Source organism: Mesoplodon densirostris, chromosome 1, assembly GCF_025265405.1.
Source record: "Mesoplodon densirostris isolate mMesDen1 chromosome 1, mMesDen1 primary haplotype, whole genome shotgun sequence".
In the NCBI taxonomy this organism is placed as follows: Eukaryota; Metazoa; Chordata; class Mammalia; order Artiodactyla; family Ziphiidae; genus Mesoplodon; species Mesoplodon densirostris.
Window position 1 is genome coordinate 120522880 of NC_082661.1, and position 23264 is coordinate 120546143.

The 23264-nt window shown below is 37.3% G+C and overlaps 2 protein-coding genes across 6 annotated transcripts in view; both read right to left on the reverse strand.

Moving 5' to 3' along the window:
• Positions 1-23264, reverse strand: part of ANK3 (ankyrin 3) — a 524774-nt gene that overhangs the window by 9190 nt on the left and 492320 nt on the right. For 2 of the 5 annotated variants that reach the window (XM_060108675.1, XM_060108669.1), the window contains exons 38-42: positions 22143-22821; positions 19003-19381; positions 17162-17212; positions 8451-8534; positions 6760-6850 (exon numbers count right to left, since the gene is read on the reverse strand). In XM_060108675.1, coding sequence (XP_059964658.1) covers positions 6782-6850; positions 8451-8534; positions 17162-17212; positions 19003-19381; positions 22143-22821 — 1262 coding nt within the window. In that variant the 3' untranslated portion in view covers positions 6760-6781. The remainder of the gene's footprint in view (positions 1-6759; positions 6851-8450; positions 8535-17161; positions 17213-19002; positions 19382-22142; positions 22822-23264) is intronic. The other 3 variants (XM_060108681.1, XM_060108684.1, XM_060108662.1) reach the window with 2 other exon arrangements.
• On the reverse strand, positions 1405-1854 carry LOC132484150 (non-histone chromosomal protein HMG-17). The gene has a single exon (XM_060090357.1). It carries the CDS (start codon positions 1737-1739, stop codon positions 1467-1469), a length of 273 nt encoding a protein of 90 aa, XP_059946340.1. The 5' UTR covers positions 1740-1854; the 3' UTR covers positions 1405-1466.

A 23264-nucleotide genomic window follows, 5' to 3' on the forward strand; every position in this document is an offset into this window, starting at 1 on the left:
GCTTAGTTGGCCTACAGCAATAACCTCCTAGCTCACCTCCTTCAGTTTATTCTTGTTTTCCCTCCAATCCTTCTCTACATAGCTGGTGTGCTTAAAAAAATAAATAAGTAAAACATCTGGTCAGACTCTTGCTTAAAATCTTTCAAAGGCTTCACATTTTTTTAGAATGAAATCCAAATCCTATATTCTGGCCTGTGATGATGCTTGTCTCACTTCATCATGGGCCTGCCTCACCCCCCACCAGCTCATCAGGCTCTGTTACACTAATCTTCTTTCATTTCCTCAAATGTGTTAGGCCTTTTCCCGCCTCAAGGCTCTTGCACACGTTGTACTCTTTGCTGGAGTCTTCTCCTTCTGCCCATTCTTTACGTTGCTGGCACCACCTACGAGGTCTCAGCATACATGTCATGACTTCTGAGGGACTTCCCCCAGCCCCCAAGTCTAAATATGTTCCTGTGTTATTCTTCCATTGGATCTTGGGCTTTGTATTTTTAGCCCTTAAACAATTCATGTTCCATCTCTTTCCCCCTTGCAGGCTGAGAGATGCAGAAGGGCAGGGGCCGTGGAGGTTTTATTCACCACTGTGTATTATTACTAGCTTTTTCACTCTAAACCAGGTGGAAGGTCAAGTCCTTTTTTTTTTTTTTCCAAACTGTATCCAGCTTTATTAAAGATACTTTTCATAAACAATCATGGTATTTCAGGCAGGACATGGGCAGACAATCGTTAACAGTATACAACAACTTTCAAACTCCCTTTTGCAATGGACTACCAAAATCAGAAAGCCACTATAAAACCCCATGAAGTCTTCATGTGATGCTCTGAACAGGGAAAGTTTAGAGTGAGGGTTGACGTATCACATTTAGTAGGTTGTTTAACAACTTTTCACAAGCCGACTCTGACTTTCAGGAAATGGAAATGAAAATGGCAGAAGTATCAATCTGAAGATCCACAGTCTAAAAAAGGAACCGCTCCTCTTTTGAGGGACGCCATCTCAGTGGTCACACTGGAAAGTCCAGATTGCCTGACATACTGGTAACCAATTTTGAGGTGTCAGGTTCCAACAGGTCTCTGGGTTGAAGGGAGTCAAGTCTAGGCTGAAGGTGGAGAGGGAGGAGAGGACATAAAAACTAATTTTCGTTTCTCCACACCACGAGGCGTTTGTGCCAAGGTGGCTACTGTGTGTCAACATCAAGGAACCCCTCCTTCCTGGGAACCAAGAGGAAGTCTCTCAAAACCAGACGGGAAAGGTGTTTTTTCCCATGTCAATCCAGCTTCAGAAACAATCTATTAGTGACATGTGCTCTTCCCCCAAAAAACAACAATGAAGTGTTCTGTATGCTAACAACATAGCTTAAAAAAAAAAAAAGTAAAACAAAACTCTGCATTTTTATAAAACTTGATAAAAAAATAGTATTTCAAACTGTACCGTCACCAGAAGTACACAGTTATCAAAAATGCACACTTCACTTGGCATCTCCAGCACCCTCAGCTTTCTGTGCCTGGTCTGTTTTGGCATCTCCGTTTTCTGCAGGGTTATTCCCATCCTCGCCAGCATCAGCTTTTCCCTTTTTCCCTTTGGGTACCTTCTCTCCCTTCTTTGCAGGGGCCTTTTTAGGCTTGGGCTCTGGCTTTGGAGGAGCAGGTTTAGCAGATAACCTTGCAGATCTTCTCTGTGGTTCATCCTTCACCTTGGTTTTATCTCCTTTAGCATCCCCTTCAGCCTTTCTCTTGGGCATGGTGGCAACGGCGGCGGGACGTAGGCGCTGGACACGGGGATGCAGTGGCGCGCGGCTTTGGCCAGTCCAGGGGTTGCTCTCGCCTCTTCTTCACACTGCTCGCCAAGTCCTTTTTTGAAGGCATGAATGAAATGAGTCAACTTTTTGGCCTCAGATAAAGTGTTTCCCCCCGGCAAGCCTCGTGCTGTTGCTGCTGCTCTTGGCTTCCATGTGGCTGTGAGATCCTGAGCATGTCCCTAAAAGGGGTTTACAGTACAGCTGTTCCAGGCTTTTCCAGCGTGTGTCTGGGGTTCCTCCGTTGTCACAGCCTCGCTAATCAGCTCTCTAATGGTATTTTTGAAGGTTATGGCTATGAAGTTTTGCTTTATTTAAAAAAAAAAAACCAAAAAACGGAGTATTTTCACTGTGTATTGTACGAAGAAATTTACTACAGTTTGCCTTTGTACGTACGTTTGATTCAAAATTTGCTTTTAGGTTTCTGATAATCATCAAGTACTATTCAACTATTAATATGAGTACTAGTTAAGAGCTAGGCTCTGGTTAAGTTAAAATTTTATTCTTTTGCCCATTAACTATAGGACCTTGGGTAAGTCATTTAATTCTTCTAAACTTCAGTTTCCTTGTTTATTAAAAAAGAGATGATCGGGCCTCCCTGGTGGCGCAGTGGTTGAGAGTCCGCCTGCCGATGCAGGGGATACGGGTTCGTGCCCCGGTCCGGGAGGATCCCATATGCTGCGGAGCGGCTGGGCCCGTGAGCCATGGCCGCTGGGCCTGCGCGTCCGGAGCCTGTGCTCCGCAACGGGAGAGGCCACAACAGTGAGAGGCCCGCGTACCGCAAAAAAAAAAAAAAAAAAAAAAAAAAGAGATGATCGTACTTACATTATAGCATTGTTTTGGGGACTATATGTGGTGATGTATGTAATGATCTTACCTAGTACCTGGCATACAGTAATCTTTTATAGAATATGACTATTATTATTATTATTCATAACGAATTTTAGAAAGACAGCTTAGTGGAATCGGACACTAGGTAAAATGTCAGTAATCTTGAGGCCAAGTCCTAGTTCTTCCAGTCACAGCTGTTTGAAAGAAGAAAGGTCAGATGACCTCTCCGAGACATAGTATCCTCATCTGTAAAAGGTAGCAATCAAAATTGGTCTCCTCTTCCTGGAGGCTTGTTTGAAGGATTAAATAAGACAAAAATGTAAATGCATTTTATAAACTATAAATCACTATAGATTATGTATAAATTTTATACCTATTTTAAGCCATCAGCTTTTCCCTTACATTAAAAATAGGATGGCTGTGACTCAGTATTAAAGAAAAGCAGGTATAGGGTTCAGATAGCTCAAAATTCAACTGGTTACAAAATGCAGAATAAAAATTTTGATGTCACCATCTGAGACTCAGTGAAATTGGGTCACATTCCATGTGCTTGGTTGTTCTGCTATTTAAAAAAAAAAAAAAAAAAAGCCAGCAGGGCCATAAGAACTTTCAATATACTTGCAAATTGATTTTTCCAGAGCACACATTTCAGTGTCCTGGAATTCCAGGCAGTCTTCTTGGACTCATTTCCTAAATCCACTTATGAAAGGCAAATACCACCCTGGAGAGTAAAATGAGGCTTGCAGTCAAATCGCTGTTCTTTCCATCTGACACATTAAGTTTGCTTTATGCTGAAGCTATTTCCACATTCATATGAATTCTCCTAGTGAGTTTCTCTCTCCTTTGAGTGGTGTAGCAAGTGAGCCAAGCCAACTGCTTTACAGGGTGGATTATTTATCATTTTAAAGTCTCTTGTACATTTAGTGACCTAGTCATTTCTGCATTAATTCACTCTAAAGGACCCTGGAAGCACAGCACTGTCATATATTTTTTGGTGTCATTTATTCATAGATATTAGGTATATATTACTCTGGAAACATGGCTCAGCTGGTGTCGATAACCTTTTTGGTTCTCTCCCACCCAGAGTCTGAGTCTACTACTGAACAAGTTGCTAAACTTTTAGGGGCATACTAAAGCTGACTGAAGCCTCTTGTAGTTTTATTTCATTTATCAGAATTGCTTAAACACAGCAATTTAAGACTGCAAAATCATGCTTAGTGTTTTATTAATCTGCTGTATAGCCAAAGCAGTCTTGAGAAAGAAGAACAGAGCTAGAGTTATCATGCTCCCTGACCAGACTATACTACAAAGCTACAGTAATCAAAACAGTATGGAACTGGCACAAAAACAGACACATGGATCAATGGAACAGAATAGAGAGCCCAGAAACAAACCCACACACTTATGCTCAGTTAATCTATGACAAAGCAGGCAAGAATATACAATGGGGAAAAGACAGTCTCTTCAATAAATGATGTTGGTAAAACTGGACAGCTACACGTAAAAGAATAATATTAGGACATTTTCTCACAACATATTAAAAAAAAACCCTAAAAATAGATTAAAGACCTAAAAGTAAGACTGGAAACCATAAAAGTCCTAGAAGAAAACATAGAATACTCTTTGACATAAATTGTAGCAATAGTTTTTTGGATCTGTCTCCTAAGGCAGAGGAAATAAAAGCAAAAATAAACAAATGGGACAGAGGAGTGGATAAAAAAGATGTGGTACATATATACAATGGAATATTACTCAGCCATTAAAAAATGAAATTCTGCCATTTTCAACAACATGGATGGACCTGGAGGGTATTATGCTTAGTGAAAGAAGTCAGAGAAAGACAAATACTCTGATGTTACTTATATGTAGAACCTAAAAAATACCCAAATGAATATAACAAAACAGAAATAGACTCACAGATATAGAGAACAAACCAGTGGTTAACCAGTGGGGAGAGGGAAGGCAGGAGGGGCAAGACACGGGTAGGGGATTAAGAGGTACAAACTACTATGTATAAAATAAATAAGCTACAAGGATATATTGTATAGCACAGGGAAATATAATCAATATTTTATAACAACGTTAAATGGAGTATAATCTATAAAAATTTTGAATCACTGTGTTGTACATCTGAAACTAGTATTATAAATCATCTACACCTCAATTAAAAAAATTTTGTGTATGTCTTTTACCAAATTCAGCTGTAAGACACGCATAATGGGTGGGTTCATTCTAGATACTGCCACACTGATGTCATCCTTAATTTTCTCATCCCTCACCCTTGTCATCTGACAAAAAGCAATTCATGTCGCTAACTCTCGATTCAGCCTACCTCTTACCATCCTTACTGCCCAAGTCAGCATCTTCAGTAGTTTAATAGGTTTTCTGCTCATCCATTATTGCCACCTCCAATTCATTCTGTGCCCTGCAACTAGAGTGTGTGACGATAACCTAAACTTTTAGTGAAAAGAGGCTTATGAGGCCTGGATATTCCGATTTTTCCTACTTCTCCAGACACAATGACAAAACCTTCTGCAAGCTACACTGACCTGTTCTCCTTTCTTGTTTCTTCCCAGTTCTGGCCTTTGCAGAACGCTAGAGCCTGTGCCTAGGAGGCTACCCCAAACACCATCAAATTTCCTCCCCTTCATCCAGATGAATCCTGTTCATCCTTTAAGCTCAAGCATCATTTTCTTAAGGAAACCTTCCCTGTCACCCTCAGACCAGGTCAAATCTCCCGTTAACAGGGTTGAGTGTGTGGGCTCCAGAGGCAGCCTGTTAGGGTTTGTATCCTGTTTCTGCCACTTTTTATTTAGGTGACCTTGGGCAATTTGGGGCCTGTGAAATGAGGATGATAAAGGCACCGATCCAAGTGAATTAAATGAAGAGTACACCTGAAACACTGGAAGAGTATGTATGGATAGCAAATACTGTTATTTCCAGAGCACTGTGCAGTTCTTAGGAGCTTTCTCAATGCCTTAAATACTGAAGTGACTACCATTAAATCTCCAAAATGTAAGGTCAGCAAGGGCCAGTACCTCCCTAGTGTTGTTTACCGATGATTTCCCAGTGCCTAGGCAGAAAGCGTCACAGAGAGGAAGTGAAATAAATCTTTAAGTGAATAAATAAAGAATAAGTTGTTTTTGGAGGTGGAGGGATTAAGAATTTCTTTGGGCCTTAGTTACAGTTACCTTGCATACAAAATTTGGGGCAGTGAGACTCCGTGATTTCTCAGTTCCTTACAGCAGCACTCCAAGTACCAGGATTCTGGTAACTAGGGAACAGCAGATGAGTGAAAGTGGAAACTGGGATCTGTTTGCTCTTTGTTACTTGGGGCTTGGAGACCTGTTGGTGAGCGGCCCTAAAGGACTCATCCTGCTTTATCTCACAGACTTACACAGAGCTTTTTAAAGCTCTATCTGCTGTTTCACCCCAAATGGGCTTTTGAATTATAGCTACATAGAAAGAAACAGCACAAAGTTCAGAAAACAGTGTTAAAGGAAAATATCCTTCTCCATGAAGAAAAGTTCAGACCACCTTAAACAAAGCTCACTAAACATTTTAACTTAGAAAACATAGTGCCGTTAACCTCCTATTTAATTTGCTTTGGTTTATACAGAATACATGAAGTAGTATATAGGGATTTTGCTCATTTCATTTAAGCTTGGCAACCACTGTATTTCAACCAAAATTATATTCTTAGATGCTGTTGTGGTAAAATGGTGAAAAGCTGGTCAATACAAATCTCCAAATACATTTGTATGAACTGTTTGTTGCCAAATAGTCTTCCTGTTAGAGTGAATAATGCTACTGCACTTCATACTGAGCCTTCGCTCTTAAGAGGAGACTCAAGATCACTATTTACATTTGCTTCTGCAACCATCATTTATATTTAAATTCCTAATTTGTGAAGAGAAGGTTTATGGACTGTGAGCTAGAGGCCATGGTTTTCGTGTGCAGATGTACGTGTACGTGAACATGAAAATGACCACCAACTGCTTGTTGGATATTCAAAGCTGCAATTCAGTGAAAAAGAGAGGAAGGGGGTGGCGGGGGGATGGAATCACTTATTTGGTGAAATTAGAAGTTTCACAGGAAGTTACGTCTTAACTGTTGTTGATAAGAGCACACTTACCACCTTGACTGACCATTTACTGTTATGAGTGACTCTTCTTTTCCACATGCCGGATTTCTTTCTTCGTCTTCATCTTATAACCTTCTCCCTGCTTTAAAAGGAATGTACACGTTAAGATTTCATGGTGAAAGGGTTTTCGTTAAAAAGCAGTTTCCATTCTGGTCCCTTGAGGCTGGATTAGGACAAGCGAAACACAGTTTCAAGTACTCTGTCACTTCACATCCCCAAATATAATCTATTTGCCTCAACCACACAGCTCAGCAGCATCAGGGCGAGCGAGAGAGCACCGTCAGAAGGAATACGTTACTGTACTTCACAATAATTCAGTAGGTTAGTGATCAAACAACTGGACAGCCTGTCCAGTTCCTGTAAAACTAGAAGAAATCATCACTAAAACTCTCAAGGCACTCAAACCCCAATTATAAAAATATTAGTAAGTTATAATTTATGCCTTTTTAAGCCAGCAGAATGTTAAATAATCTGTTGTAATGAGACTGAAGTTTCTCAGTAAAGCACTAACCATGAACTAAAGACCATGGAAATGCTGTTGAGCTGAGAGACTTTTTCTTTTTTAATTTGTGGAATTACCAAGCCCATCCTCTTACTCCAGACCAAGCAGGCATCCCTTTTCTATAAAATAAGACCTGTCTTCACCAAGCACCAAGGACGCACTTCTCTGAGAGCAAAGTGGTTGCACAAATAAATACTCAGCTTTTACCCTATTTATAATGGAAAACACAGTAGCCTTTCCAATTTTCTGATTTATTCCTTCTGAGAAATTTTCAGTTTACTTTTTTCTTATGTAAACACGGGCTATTGAAGTTTCTGTTTTTTAAATGAAAAGGGTAAAGGTCTGAGAAAGGGAAAGAAATGAAAAATAGCCAGAGTTGTTTTCTCTGGGAGCTAGAGATTCACTTGCTGAGTTACACTGCTCAGTGATGACTTTAGTTCTTTAACTGGCACATTGGAAATGGGCTGTTATTAACCCAGAAAGGAGAATCCTCCTCAGGTTAAGATGGGGGAATTCATATTTCCCTGTAGAATGTACTGGAAAGATAGATTAGATGTAAGGATTTTGAGACGAGCTTTTTGTTGTTCTAACTTTTAATTAAACTCTGTGCATTTGCTGGAAACAAGTGCTCTCTATCTGGGTCCCAAGTAGGCACTGGGCTGCAGGTAAAGCACTGGGCAGGGGTGGGGCATGGCTGAGGGGTTTGGTGGTGGTAGAGGGTTTTTAGTTTTGTCTCCCATTCTCGAACCGGCATGTTCCAACCTCCATAAGTGAAATGATCTCTGTGAAAACTCTGAAGATAGTAAGAGTATATACTGTTAAGGAATGTTAGGAAGGAAAATGTTTTTCTTTGACCCCGATCAAATGCACAAGACGTCAAAAGCAGCAAATGCTTCAAGCTGCCGCACTGCAGATGCCAGCCTGTTAGCAGCCTATTCTAGAGAGTTCACAAAGCATTTATTCTCTACTTTCTTTTTGAAAGCCCGTCTCCATTACCACGTCATCATATTTTCTCTCTTGTGGGATAACAACTCGTCTTAGTACTTTCCGAGTGATCTGTAGGAAGCAATAGTGAAAAGGAGAGATTTTCCTGTTTTCTATTTTAAGAGGTGACACTACAGCAAACAAATAGTAGAAAATCTAAACCCCAAGAGAAGCATGAAACCCCAGTGATGATTACTTTTCTGGTGATGAGGTTGCCTTCTTCATCAGTAAACTGTTCTTCTGTGACAGATTCACCAGGAATGTTTTTTGCTTCCTCTCCCTAAAGGATGTGGCATAGAGATTAGCAACATACTAGATGGATAGATCTCCACATCACTCCATACACCACACACATGCTCTGTGGAATTTTAGAAAAAGAAAGTATAAACTCTGCTTGCAATTCCAGGGCAAGGGGAAAAGGCTGACTCCATGGATGGTTATTTAGCAGTCAACAACATTCAAAGCATTAAATAAACCTCAAGTATGGACAAGAATAATGGTTAGCAACAAACTCCAAGAAGGAAGAATTTGAACGTATGTAATCACAGAATACAGTTATACATAGACAGACAAACAAAAAGGTTTCATTTGTTGAAAAAAGATTTAACTAATGATTAGAGCTCTAATTAGATCATTTCACTTTGAATAATGTTTCTTCATTAGTCCTACGAAATCTCTCATTTTGGTGGATTTCCTTTTGTCTGATTTGAATTGAGGTAGCACCTTAGTTGGGGTGTTAATCACCCTTTGTTAGTTTGTTAAATTTAAAAATTCCTTTACCAAAGGCAATATTTTTTCAAATACTATGAGAAAAGTTCAGAATACAGAGAAAACCTTATTTCTTTTTTTCAGACTGAGCCTTTCATAAGTTGTAAATGAGAATAATTAACGTCTGATGAAGTACATAGTTTCAGAATATTACCAAGTGAATGAGTCTTATGTGTTGACGGATTAATTACTAAAGGAATGTAAGACGACAGCCTTTCAGTTAGTGACTGCTATCTGATTTAGAAGGGGAAACTGTCAAGGATCTTCCTCTGGTGAGTTAACAAAAAAATGGGATAAATTCTTAACTTGCCAAGGTGGCATCATATTTTCCTGCTAATAGGCAGGTCAGTAGATTTAGATGGCTCCTTAATGTCTATTAGCTCTATGATTGTAGGATAAGAAAAACCACTCAGAGAGCAGACATAGGGCTGTATTTGTAACACATTACCTTCTTCACTGGTGTCAACTTTGGGTCAGTCTCACTTACAGTTTTGGGGAACAAGGACAAACATCTTAAGTGCAGACCCATTCTAGAGACCTACTGACTTGTTAGTCATACTCCTTTTGTTGAAGAGGTGACCTGTACAGTGCTATAGTACTGTGTACTGTAGTTATTGTACACCTGTAGGTTTTTTAGGAAAAATGGCAAATCACAAAGAAGACAGCTGCATTTCTGGGACAGCCAGGATTCTAACCCTTTCAGTGTTATTGTCATGGGAAAGGTAGTAGCTCTGTTAATTTTGTCAGTGCCAGCCAATGGTGAGAAAATGCTATGACTGTTTTATGTCACAACCAGTAGAGAGGCAGTTGTGGTTTAAAATAACAGAGTAGAGACTGAAACACTACCTTGTTTTGCTAACAAAATTCTGTTTTTATTCTTTTTTCTTTCTACAAAGTGACTTTGTATTCTTACAGATTGTGGGCTCATAGGTCATGGGTGGGATATTTGACTCATTTTACCTCACTGTGGTATAAAGATGAGATGAAAATAAAACACGATGTTTCTTGCTGCTCATGCTTGCTTCAGGGTTCACCTTGAACCTTGCTTATGATTAGTTTCAATTAGCACAGTTAAGTGAGGGAAGGAAATTGGAAAAGTGTAGAGGTCTCCTGCCTGAATGCACTAAAATCTGCAACAAGTTCTTATGGGAGTGTTATTTATGTTTCCTATGGTTGATTTCATATATCTGGAAAAAAAAAATTTCATTTTATTTTACAAGTAAAGGCTTAAAGACAGCAGAAAAGCCAAAAAAAGGCTCATGAAAAGTTTCACTATAGTTCAAACATGTATAAGTGAGATATGTTTGAACTAACTCTTGCACATGTCTAGCTCTTTGAGTGTTAAGACAATTCCAGGATCCCAGGAAAATCCATTAAAGTAGCATACTATTATGTATGTTATAAATTGACCCTTTGGTGGGAAAAGATGCCAATTAATTTGCAGACAGTCTCTGAAATGTGAAGTAGGTATTTTTATAAGCATACTGAATACATTTAAGTACATTGATTTATATTAATAGCCTTAGAAAAAAGCAAAGCCCTAGTTATAAATAACAAGCCATATAGGTTGTTGAGATCTGCTGTGGTATGTGGGCATTTTCATTATTTCCTACTGAAAATTCATACTGCCTATGTATAATTAAAGGTGAAGATACTTCTCTTAGTCTTAAATGGGCACTAACTATAGTCAACTAGTGCTTTACATAAGGTCAAAATAAGTATATGATTATGTAGAAACTCACTAAACTGAGGGAGTGGATTAGATAGTAGTTGACTGGATAGAGAGGAAAGTTAGTAAGGAGTCACAAAATACATTAAAAAAAATTTCATCCATCTTTAATTCTGTCAGGTACATTGGAGATCAGGTGTTACCAAGGAGAGGTCTTTAGGGCCTCTCTTTAATGAGAGAAAATAATCTCTAATTAGTTTCTGAGGTTCTTGAAAACCTTTGTACTTTTAAGTAAATAAAATTTCCCCGCTAGTTTTGGTGATGGCATTATTTTTGGCAACACCTACCCGCACTTTTTTCTTTCCTATTTCAAAGGAAAATTACAGCACATATGGTGTCACAGTATCATTCCTGGTGGCCACCTTTGTGAAGACTACTGTACTTTCCTTTGGACCCCTGCTGGAAACATTGAATTTTATAATTTTTATTCCTCTCTCCTTCTTGAATAAAATGAAAAAATAACAACATGAAATGTACCAATTTGCTTCGATGTACACAACATTAAAACTTGAACTTTCGAAAAAATGAGATGAGAGAAACTATATATGTAAACTTAGCAAATTACTAAGCAATATGTATTCTGAGAAACCCACTTGCTGGGGATGTATGTGTATATGTATATAGCACATGTATATTCTATATACACATACATATTGGTATATGTATATAAAACGATCTGAAGCTTGTGAACAATGGTTACCTTGTTCCTTTGTTCCAGAACAATGGTTATCTGAAGCTTGTGAACAATGGGAAGTGGAATGGATAGATTGAACTTTTTGTACTTTTGAGTTGTTTGATGGGGGGAAACATACACATAAACCCTTATTTTGAAAGTCAGTAAAAAAAGCTCAAAAGTAGAAATAAAAATATAGTTGAACTATATAGTAAAAATTCAGTTATTTGAATCTAATCAAACTTCACAATGGTTTGAGTTGGTTTAAAGTTTTTACGTTTGTAATCACTGCATTTGCTAAGCAAATAATGTAAACAAGCTCATAGGGACTGGTCAATTTAAACTGCTTCCAAGCATTTGAAACCACTGTGATACTATCATATTATATAGAAATAAATGAATATGCTTATAAAATTAAAAAATCCCAAAACAAATGGGAGAGTTTAACTTGACTCATTTCTTAAGGACTTGAAAATATTAAATGTAAAAATGTAAAAACATAAAAAAGAATGAATCCACATGTGAAATTAAAGAGAAAAATCATAAAATTCTACTTTCACTCCATTTATTATACTAGTTGAATGGCTAAGAACACAGATTTGCCTAGACTTGTGATAATGGAATCCTGAATATATCTACTGCTTTCATTGACACTTCCTGGCCAAAGCTAGCTCTAGGAAAGACGGAACAACCACCAAATAGTTTTCTGCTCTAGGATTCTAAGTGCTAGGGGAACTACTGTGGCTGGTTCAGTCCAAGGTTGGACAGCCCCCATGAAGTAGGTCAAATTCCTAGCATTCTGGCCCCATCAAATAGTTTCCAGGAAAGATAGCTCAATGCTGCCTTCTTCTATGCCACCGGAAAAGTCTAAATGGCCAAGTGCCTAATTTAGTCTAGGAAAAGTTATTCCTTTTTAATTTGTTCTGGATGAGAATGAATACAGTATTGTGGAAAACGCAGGTAGAAGGCACTTCTCTAGAGGACCAGGGGTTAGGTTCTGGTCTCAGAACTGTTACCACCCAGCTGTGTGGTTTTGGGTAAATCAGTTCATCTCCGATCCTTGGTTTTTGTCATCTAGGAAAAGAAGTAATTTTAGTCTCAATGACTCCTTTAGGTCCTAACATTCTCATTTCATGTGTTTTGACAGAGATGGATCCCATGTCACATTTACCATGTAGTACTGCAGTCTCAAGCTCTTTTACATTAAAAAGGTACCAACATATGGAATAAGAGAAAAGGCAACAGAAATGTGATCTTTTTCAACTGCCCCCAAAATCTGAACAGAAGAATATTAACCAGAAAGATTTCTATGTATGTAATTTACAAAGTTTTTCTTATACCTATAGCTTCCAATTATAATTATAGCTATCCTTTAGCTTTTGGTTTCTCTGTCACATATGAAAGACATTTCTCAAAGCTTGTTTAAGTGATTCCATTGTTTATACAATGCCCTCCCCACTTATAAAACCCGTTCTCTGATGATTCCACTCAGCCTCCCTAAAATTACACTGACTTCAAGAAGTGAAGATTTGAAGAGAACAGTCTCCTCTGTTTTATGACGCCTATAACATCAGTGTATTTCAGTCTTTTAAACTTAAGCTCTTAATAAAAATGTTAATATATATAATTTTATGTTAAGCTTAAATATATATAAATAACTCATTCTAACAAAATTACTTAAAAGCTAACTTGCTAATGCATGTTCTAGAATTCTAGGAGACCAAAAGAAATAACCCTCATTGACTTAGGGAGGGGATTGATGTTTCTATTGTTTTGTTTTAGTATTCTCCAGAGTAAAACTTCTCTACGCTTTCTCCCACTGTCTGTGCAGGATTATGTTTATTTTCTTCTGTCATATATAGAGGAGTCAGCTTCTATACTGGGCAGCTATTATAAAGAAATGAGGTGAATTTGATGCAACATGAGTATGTCATATGTTAAGCATAAAAAGCAAGTTACAAGACAGTATGTCTGGTGTGCTTTTTCTAGATGTTTCACTTTAGTGTCTTCAAGAAGTAATATTTTAATCATGGGACTAGCAAAGCCTGAACAGAGTATGGCTTTAACATGTTCAGAAAAACCAAATTAGGGCCTCCCTGGTGGCGCAAGTGGTTGAGAGTCCGCCTGCCGATGCAGGGGATACGGGTTCGTGCCCCGGTCTGGGAGGATCCCATATGCCGCGGAGCGGCTGGGCTCTTGACCCATGGCCGCTGAGCCTGCGCATCCGGAGCCTGCGCGTCTGGAGCCTGTGCTCCACAACGGGGGAGGCCACAACAGTGAGAGGCCCGCATACCGCAAAAAAAAAAAAAAAAAAAGAAAAACCAAATTAAAGATTTCTTCCCCCTAATCCCAGCAAATGTGTGGGAGGTGGCTGATTATGAGGACTTCATAAATAGCAGGCCAAATGCTTGCATATATGCTAGATAACAGTAAGTAATTTGGATTGCCCATGTGGAATTTTCAAAGTGATTCATACTTTTTTTCATGGCCCCTATTGAGCTTAAGGTTGATTTGTGGATAATTTAGGATTTAGAAAAGGACTTATTTTCTTCTCTAATGTTTCCAGAGTCTTAGGAAAACTATACTAGAGCAGATTTGGCAGATTTTCTTCTCTTCTTTCATCTGATCTACAAGAAAAGTACAAGCAGCAGGATTAAGAAATTTTGGATACCTAAGCCAACTTCCCTACATCTCTGGTTTGGTGTCCTGACACTTTGGAAATGGGTGATAAGTTTGATAAATGGTTTTCAATAGATATTTCCTTTCCTTTCTTTCTCTTCAGAACTGCCAACCAAGGAGCCTCAAGTTATTTGGACCACATTCAAAGGACTGTGTATTGAAAATGGCTTCCTAGTTCTCTGCACTCAATTATTCTAACATCAAGAAAGATCTCTCTAAAGGCAGAGTAATGAAGACAAGCAGCAGACTGCAAGAAGCAGTCTATAGGACCTCCCATACATAAGGTCGGTGCTTCAAAAGGCCTTTGTGGGGGAAATCAAGATTTATTCATAGTATTCAACTGTGCTGTAACAGGGTAGAATTACATTTTTCACTTCCATTAAGAGTTGCTTCCTCTACTTAAAAATACAGCCTTAAAAAAAATCCTGATTTTTTTGTATGTCAGTCAAGTTAAAAACCTATTTCAGAAGTTTTTGCTTGGTTTGCATTATGTCATATACATCCATGCCAGGTTATAACACTGAATTCTTAGTCATTGATTGATAATGAAGAACTGGTTTTCACTTAAAAACTATTAAGGCTGAGAAGGGAGCCTTTTAATTCTTTCATTCTCTTTCGTCTTTATCTTACCTAATACTTCATTACAGCCTCTGGGGTTTCAGTTGAACATTTCATTTGATATGAACTATTCTCTCACCAAGGTAGAATCTTTGTTCACACATAGAACACTTCTCCAAGGAAAGCAGTATACAAATGCCAAGAATTCTCGGATAAAATTACAACTGCCACATGTCAAACACAGGCCTAGACAGAATACTCACTACCGTGCAACGTGAGTTTTTCCTTTCGGTGGTTGTTTTTAGAAGTTTTCAAATATGCAAAGAAACATACAGAGCCATTTAGTTACCAAGCATGCTGAATTTTCCAAATCACAAGAAAGGTTCTAATAATACAGCATTGCCCCATACTGATCCGGCTTCGGGATACCTTTATAATCAAACGCCGGCGAATAACTCGGGTAGTGACTCTCCGTTCTTCCTCTGAGCTTGAATCACTCTCACTGCCTTTCAAGTCCTGAGTAAATGCATTTTTAGTAGAATTTTACCATCACATTTAAAATAAAAGACATTCTGAGAAGGGAAATCAAGAAAGAACTTTTTACTTTCTGGTTCCCCACACTTGAGGAAAATCATGATGTATATTTGCGGAAATCTTAAAAAAAATTTAAGTGGAAGAAAGTGTTGAGCAGAATTCTAAATGAAATTACTCTGTATGTGTATGTATATATGTGTATATAAATATATATAAAGTATACATAAATAATATATATATTTAATTACCTTTATCTTTACCTGCATATGTATATGCATATATATACTTATGTGTATATATAAATGCAATGTATATGTAAATGCATAAGTATATATATGCAGGTAAAGATCAAGATAATAAAATTGTAAATTATTAAAAATAACAATGATGGAGACTTTGGCATCAGAAACTACATACATGCTACTAATGATTAGTTTGGGGAAAAAATATAGATTTAAAGCTAGTTTAAAAATAAATATTATACATTTGACATGAATGTATAACCTTACAGTTACAGGCCATCTTTCACTTGACCTACAGAAAGAGGCATAGTATTTCTGACTTATATGATATTTTGGTCAGATTTGACAACTTTATCAAAAGCTATTTTGAACTTTACGAAAAGTATACAATTTATATCAGCATAATTTGCCAGGAGATTTTTATCAGCATAATTCACACCTAATACATAATTGGAACTCAGTAGGAATTTATTCAAATGAATGAAGGAATGTAAAATATTTGAAAGCCTGAGGTCTTATTTTAAAGAACTAATATGAAATTAGAATAGAAACAACATTGCACAGACAAGAATATAGTACAGGTAAGAATACAGTAATTACACAAAATATTACTTTTTAGGAAATAAGGATAGGAATAAGGAAACACTACCAAGTGATAAACAGTTCATAAGTCAAAGGGAAAATTATCTTCAGCTTCTACTTAAATATCATGGTCAAGAGTATACACTGACTAATTTTATTTCTAAATTTTAGTGGTGGAGTTCTGAAAACAATTCTAGTATTTTATTTTCTAAGTGTACTAGTTACCCCAAATCTGACAGTCCCAGAGATAGAAACTGTAGTTAATATGCATTGGAAAAATCAATGGCAGAATTGGTAAAAATAGGAAAAAAATAAGTAAAATTGTTACAGGAGGTGTAAGTGTTAGCAAAAATTATTAATGAAATGTTAGTCAAATAGATAATAAAGTAAGCCATTTTTCACCAAAGGTAAACTTACCAAATATTTTTAAATGTTATAGTAATATCAACCTTAACTTTGTAGGAAATTTCATCTGAACAAAATACCCTACTGAATAATATGGTATCAAAAGGAAATAGTTTTCAACTTTCTTACTCCTTGAAAAGATACTGGCTACTAAATTCCCCATTACTTTAAAATTTTTTTAGAAAAGGACCATAAATTCAGGACACTTAGAATGACCTAAATATTGGGAAAGGAGGCCCTACAATGGCTCAGAAAAGCAGAAAAAGGTAAGATGAATTATATTGCAAAAGAATTACTAATCAGCATTTAGCAATTAATAGATTAGATGAGGCAGAAGAGAAAATTCAATCTGAATTATCCATAGCTAGAATCTTAGACTGGGGAAAGGTTTTTCACTTGAAACATTTAAAAGCAGAAGAACATATGTTAATGCAAACACTAATAACAAACCTAGATGTCAATTATAATCCTATCAAGAATCATCTGAGACCAGCCCCTCACATAAAGAAAAAGTGGCCATTTGGCTAATGTTTGTTTCCATTTTCTCCATGGAGTCTCTGCCAGTCTTAAGGTGAAGGGTGGAGAGAAGATGGTAGTAGAATCTTGATCAGGATTCCTTTTAGAGAATTCTCTATGCAATGGCACAGAGGGTAACTAGGAGACCAAATGGAATTTTCTCAGTACTCCTTGCCATGGGTTGCGGCATGTAAAGAGGTGGAAAGCAGCAGGATTTTTACCTTGTAACAGCAGGCAGTCATCCGTTTAAGAGCCGCACCCGGACTTTTGACCTGATTTTTCAGGGGACAAAAAGGGGGCTGTTTTCTGAGATCATACATCCGACGACCTAGTTGATTACTATTGTACTATGGTCTAGCCACAAAAAATACATCCTGGACATCTTCGAATTTCTTGTGAGGTCAGACTCTTATATTCCAGAAGCTTTAACTTCACTATGAATTGCTATGCTCCTGAAGCCTTTATGCATTGGAGTAGGACCAGTGACCAATGCTAAAGGCACAAACTCATTTATAAGAAATCTCGAAAAACATTTTCTAACAGTAATTATTTTCCATTACTGATGAATTCAGCTGCATTTCCATTCAGGGTTAAGACTTTCTTTTTCAAATCCTCTTTATGCCTTCTCCATGGTTCCCCAACGGGCAATATGTAGGCACATGTATACTGTCGAAATGCTTACTTACATATTTGAGAACTTCCCTATCGATTTTTAATAGGTTTTTGCACAATACATTTTCATAGCTAAAACATCACTAGGTTACTGCTCCCTCCTGATATTTTGCAAGCTCATTTTAAAAGGAAACATTCCATCCAAAGTCATATTGCTTAAACATGCTAAGAGTTAACTAAAAGGCAGAAAGCAATACTCAAAACAACACTTGTCAGGAAGGAAATGAAAGAAAGTCCTGAGGATTTTATTTCCTCTCACTTTCCCTCCTAACAAGCAGGAAAGTGATAAAAAAAAAATAGCCTGCAGGAGGGAAAAGGAAAGGATATGATTAGTTAATAAGCTGATAATTAGCTCCTGATTAGGAGTTTACTAAATTTTTCTAAACCTCAAATTAATCATGGGCTCATTATTTTACAAAAGACTTGTTTCTTTTTTTTTCTACCCAAAACACTGTAGAAGATCTTAAGTAAACTAGATGTTTTAGGGAAAACTTCAAGTACTACTATTCCAAAGATGTATAACTCTCAGTCTGTTTCTACTGCATAGTTCATGAAAAGACACAAAAATTGAGAGAGCAAAAAGCAGTCAAAAATATAGGAAACAGAACTGATCTTAATTTTCTTATATCCATCTATAAACCATAATTTCAATTAAAAATTTTTTAATATCTAAAAATGTTTACACTCAAAGAATAATGAAATCTATTAGATGGTAGCACAAAAACATATAAGTACAAAAAGCAAGCAAATAATTATATGACAGTAAGGTTTTTTAAATTATTAAAAACAAATATTAAGATAATTATCAACTTAGATATAAAAATAATTAAAATGATACTTTTAATGTTGCATTTCTAAATGCCGTCAACCAACAGTAGTATACCCACCTCATTTTAGGCTTGGGAACTGTGTTTCTTCAATTTTTAAAACACCCTTTCAGGCAACAGACCTTATAGGATAGAACTCTTAGATGGGTCAATGCTAGCGACTCTTTAAATTGTGCAAAAGAACCTGAAAGAGTCAGGATAATTATCCTCCATCCTCAAGAAAGAAGACTAGGTTGGGAGTGAGGAAACCTAAATCCCAGACAAAATTAAAACTGGATCTTAAGCTACTTACTTAACATGCCTGTATTCTTTTCCCTCCTGAAAAACGGCTAAGAAGATGTTTATTCCTTTTTTCTACCCAATGAAAGAAGGGATGACAAGTAGCATATATTTTACTCATTACTTTCTTTACCCCCATTATTAGTATTACAATTTTCAATCACACATTGATAATTTGGAAGTAGTAACGAACACTGGGCCCAGTGCTACAAGATTATCAAAAGAATCAAAGCATCAGTACTTTCAGCTTAAATGACAGCACAGTGGAAAACTAGATGACGTACCTTTTGCTCAGACCCATTGGATCCCTCTTCTTCATGGAAGTTAAGCCTTGGCTTGCCATCTGCAGGAGTAGTCCTACTCATCTTTTTCATACTGACAGGCACACAGGGTTTAGGCTCTTCTATGACAAACTTGCTGGTTTCTTCTAGAGCTTTCTGATATGCCGCTAGTGATGATGCTGGTTCATCAACACGACCAGAACCTTGTATTTTTGGTTTCAGAGTTTCCTTTGAACTCTGTTTCCCTATATCATTTTGGGATTCTGAAAAGTAAGATTTTGTCTTTGCTTCTGGAGTGACTTCTGCATGGCTTCCATTTGCTTCAAATTTTCCAGGTTCCCCTTTGAGATACGAGGTAATGGAATCTCTACACTGGTCAGGGCTGCAATAGAGAAGATGTGGAAATTTATAATGGTAACATATGGCTGCAAATGGGCTTTAGAAGCTCTAAATTTTCAACAGCCATGTTTTAAACTACTTTTAAAGACATACATTAGAAAAGCATGAACAATCTGGTCATCAGATTTCAAACTGTGAGGGCCTGTTATGGGTGTGAGGAGATGATACACAGGCTCCAGGCATCCTCTGCACTCCAACTCCCAAACTAGCTGGCTGGCTATGCTGTCACTGTTTTTGTTTTGTTTTGTCTAATTGTACTTATACAGCTCCTTGGATTCTGTATCTTTTAAAAAGTAATCCTGGGCCTCCCTGGTGGCGCAAGTGGTTGAGAGTCCGCCTGCCGATGCAGGGGATACGGGTTCGTGCCCCGGTCTGGGAGGATCCCATATGCCACGGAGCGGCTGGGCCCGTGAGCCATGGCCGCTGAGCCTGCGCGTCCGGAGCCTGCGCGTCCGGAGCCTGCGCGTCCGGAGCCTGCGCGTCCGGAGCCTGTGCTCCGCAACGGGGGAGGCCACAACAGTGAGAGGCCCGCATACCGCAAAAAAAAAAAAAAAAAAAAAAAAAAAAAAAAAAAAAAGTAATCCTGAGAGGTTCATGGACATACCCAGAGTTCCAGACCCACCAATCTAAAAGAAGAGGAGATCTCAAAATGCTTTTCTATTGCCAGTGAAAAAACTGATGACAAAGAACAAAATGAATTCCTGTGATGAGAGCTCTGGCATCCTCAAGAACCCTATGTTCCAGTCTTTGTATGTGTTTCCAGTTGTGAACCCTACCGTCATGCTTTCCCCACCGGGGAAGAACCGTGAGAACCTTACTTGGGTTCTCATCTTTCTCCACTCCTGACCTCTGCTGACTCTCTCTGGTGATAAGGGTGTGGATGCTCACCTGCTGCTTCTACTACCTGTGAGGACTGTTTTCCTTTTGACTCTTAAAAATCTTTCTCTTCCATTACTTTCTTTTAAATTGGTTTCTAATTTTTACTAGTTTCAATATAGACTTTTACTTTATTTTATAGTTTGTATATTCTTTATTTTTATATATTGTTTTTATTAGCACCGTTGCTTATTACCTGTAGAATTCTGAAGGCAATAAAACTAGTGCAATGTTTTCTATCTACAATATATTTATTATGTATATGTATGTGCATATTCTTATAAATCAAATTCTGATTAAACACCTTTATCAAAAAATATTAATAGCACATCCTATTCCAGATGTTTAAGGACAAACAGTCCCAGCATACTGTGAAGACCCTGTACAATAACTAAAACTCCTAGCTATATCTAATTTCCTGTTATGCAACTATAAATTATGTGATTATATCTGAACCTAGATGTCAAAATTAGTACGATTTCTTGTCTCCACACTCTATACTGCAGGCTGAACATAGAATTCACTGATGCTCCCATTCTTCAAAAGGAGTTTTGTGAACTCCTCTTTGCAAATGTTGTCACCTCCCTCTTTGGGAGTTTTCATTGAGCAAGAAGCTTATCAGCAATATGAAAATATTAAACATGGTTATAAAATAAGTTGTACGAAAAGAACTGAGGTTTATCACTAGTTACCACTGAAGTAAAATATATTTTATGTGTGCATAAATAAAATAATGCCAACTATCACTGAGAGACTATTTGTACCAGTCATTGGGTAGGCATGCTACAGGCTTTCTTTTTCAATCTATAAACCTGTTTGAGGAAAGTAGTAGTACTCTTATTTTTAAAGCCAATTACAGTGGCGTTCTTAGAGCTTAGAAATTAATCTAAAGTCGAAAAGTGCAAACCTAATGGTGGTGGGGTTTGAACCAGTGTCTGAAAGACACTAGCTCTTACCCTTCTAGAGGAAGATCACTGTAAAAAGAACCAGATTCATGATTAGGGAATTATTTTGGTTATAAACAAATTTCTGTCATGCCCATATTATTTGGGGGTAAAGAATTACATATGTCATATTGCAAATTATATAAAATATTCATGTAGAAAAAAGGAAGGATATATAAAGTGTTCGTTTTTCTTAGTATGATAAGGATAGATGACTTTTTTGCTTCTCTGCATTTTTCTGTGACAAGACATTTAAAAACATGTATGTAAAAGAAATTCACCAAAATTTTAGTGGTGGTTATTGCTAGATGATGGCATTGTATTGATTTTTTAAATCTGTATTTTAAAATTTTGTATAATAAGCACATTTATGTTTGATATCAGGAAACAATAGAAATGCTTATATTTCTAAAAGACTTAGAATTCTATTTATTACATTATTTTAAATGAGCATTAATTTCTGGCTATGTGAAAAGAATAATACAACAGGTAATAAAGTAGAAAAGAGTAGCCTTCTAAAGTAAAGAAAATGTATTAATCTTTAGCATGTGTATAACTTTTTGCATTTTACTTCAGCTTATTATCAGTAGTTTTAAGAATTATATTTGAGTTTAATGTAACTTTCCCTCTCCAGATTAGCAGAATGAACCAACCTTTAAAGCATGTATTATCTTGAAATTGGAATGGTAATTTAGAAAAACAGTAATTGCTAAAAAGCATATATTTAAAACAAACTACTGGAATTCCCTGGCAGTCCAGTGGTTAGGACTCCATGCTTTCACTGCCAAGGGCCCAGGTTCGATCCCTGGCCAGGGAAATAAGATCCCACAAGCTGCATGGCGCAGCCAAAAAATAAAGAAAAAAAAACAAACTATTAACATGTAAACTGCATTTCACTTTCCTTTTTCTGACCAAGAGCCATACCTGTCATCCAGTCGATCTAGTAACCCACCAGTTATTCTTCGAGCTTGAGCAGGGGACTCTAGGTTTCCACTTGATATCTCATTCTGCCAACCTGTAATTGAAGACATTTCCAGTTCTGCTTGCTGAACACGTTTAAGAATAGCCTGTACTTTTTCTTCTGTCATCTCCTCAGACTCTACTCCTTCTTCAAGTTGAATATCCTCAAATAGAGATTTGAGTTTTTCTTCCGTCATCTCCTCATCAGGACCAGATTTTCCTTTCTCTTGCTGCTCAGAGCTCACTCCTACTTTTCTAGTCTGTTCCAATGGCTCTGCTGGTTTAACATCTTTTGGGACCCCAGCCATCCTTCCGAGGTATCGAGGATACTCACTCAGACACACATTCTCCAACTGGCTCTCATGTACATCCACTGCTTCAGGTATTTCTGTCAAAGGCATTGAGTCTTCAAGTCTGCTCTCTTCCAGGGACGTGTCTTCTGCAGTTACGACTGGAGGTCCATCTGCTGAATGCTCTACGTTTCCCTGGGAAGGCACTACCCCATCACTCAGTCTACTGGGGGTTCTAAGGGGAGATTCTATGCTAGAGAGATCACTAAAATAATCATCTTGCTGGAAAGGGGTGGGTGGTGTGTAGTGCAACCCTGTGGGAGTTTCCAGTTCCACTTGAAGGGAAGGATAACCTATGGAAGACAGTACATTTGGACTGACTGGAATGAATTAGAGCACATCAAACAAAAACACATGGAATGACTTAAATTATATTAGGTATGAAAATGTGTGATGAATTACAGAATAATGTTGATAAATTTATTGGTGTAGTTCAAGTATATGTAATACAATGAAATAAAAGACTAGTGCAAACTACAATAAAATAGAATACTAGTTAATTAAGATATAAATTGTTTATCGATTTTGGTAATTTTAATACAGTAACTTAAATACACAAGTTTAATCCAATATAAAGTTAGCTGTCATTATGTAAGATACATTTATTGCATGGTCAAATTAATACCTTTCTACTTTTAGCATGCAAAATCCACATTGTGGTGGACTGAATACAGCAAGCCACAAGAAACCAATTTTTATAATTAATTACTTATAACTTATTTTAAGAACTGTACAT

Coding starts and splice junctions, on each gene's coding strand:
- LOC132484150 (XM_060090357.1), bottom strand. CDS start 1,739: ATGCCCAAGAGAAAGGCTGAAGGGGATGCTAAAGGAGATAAAACCAAG.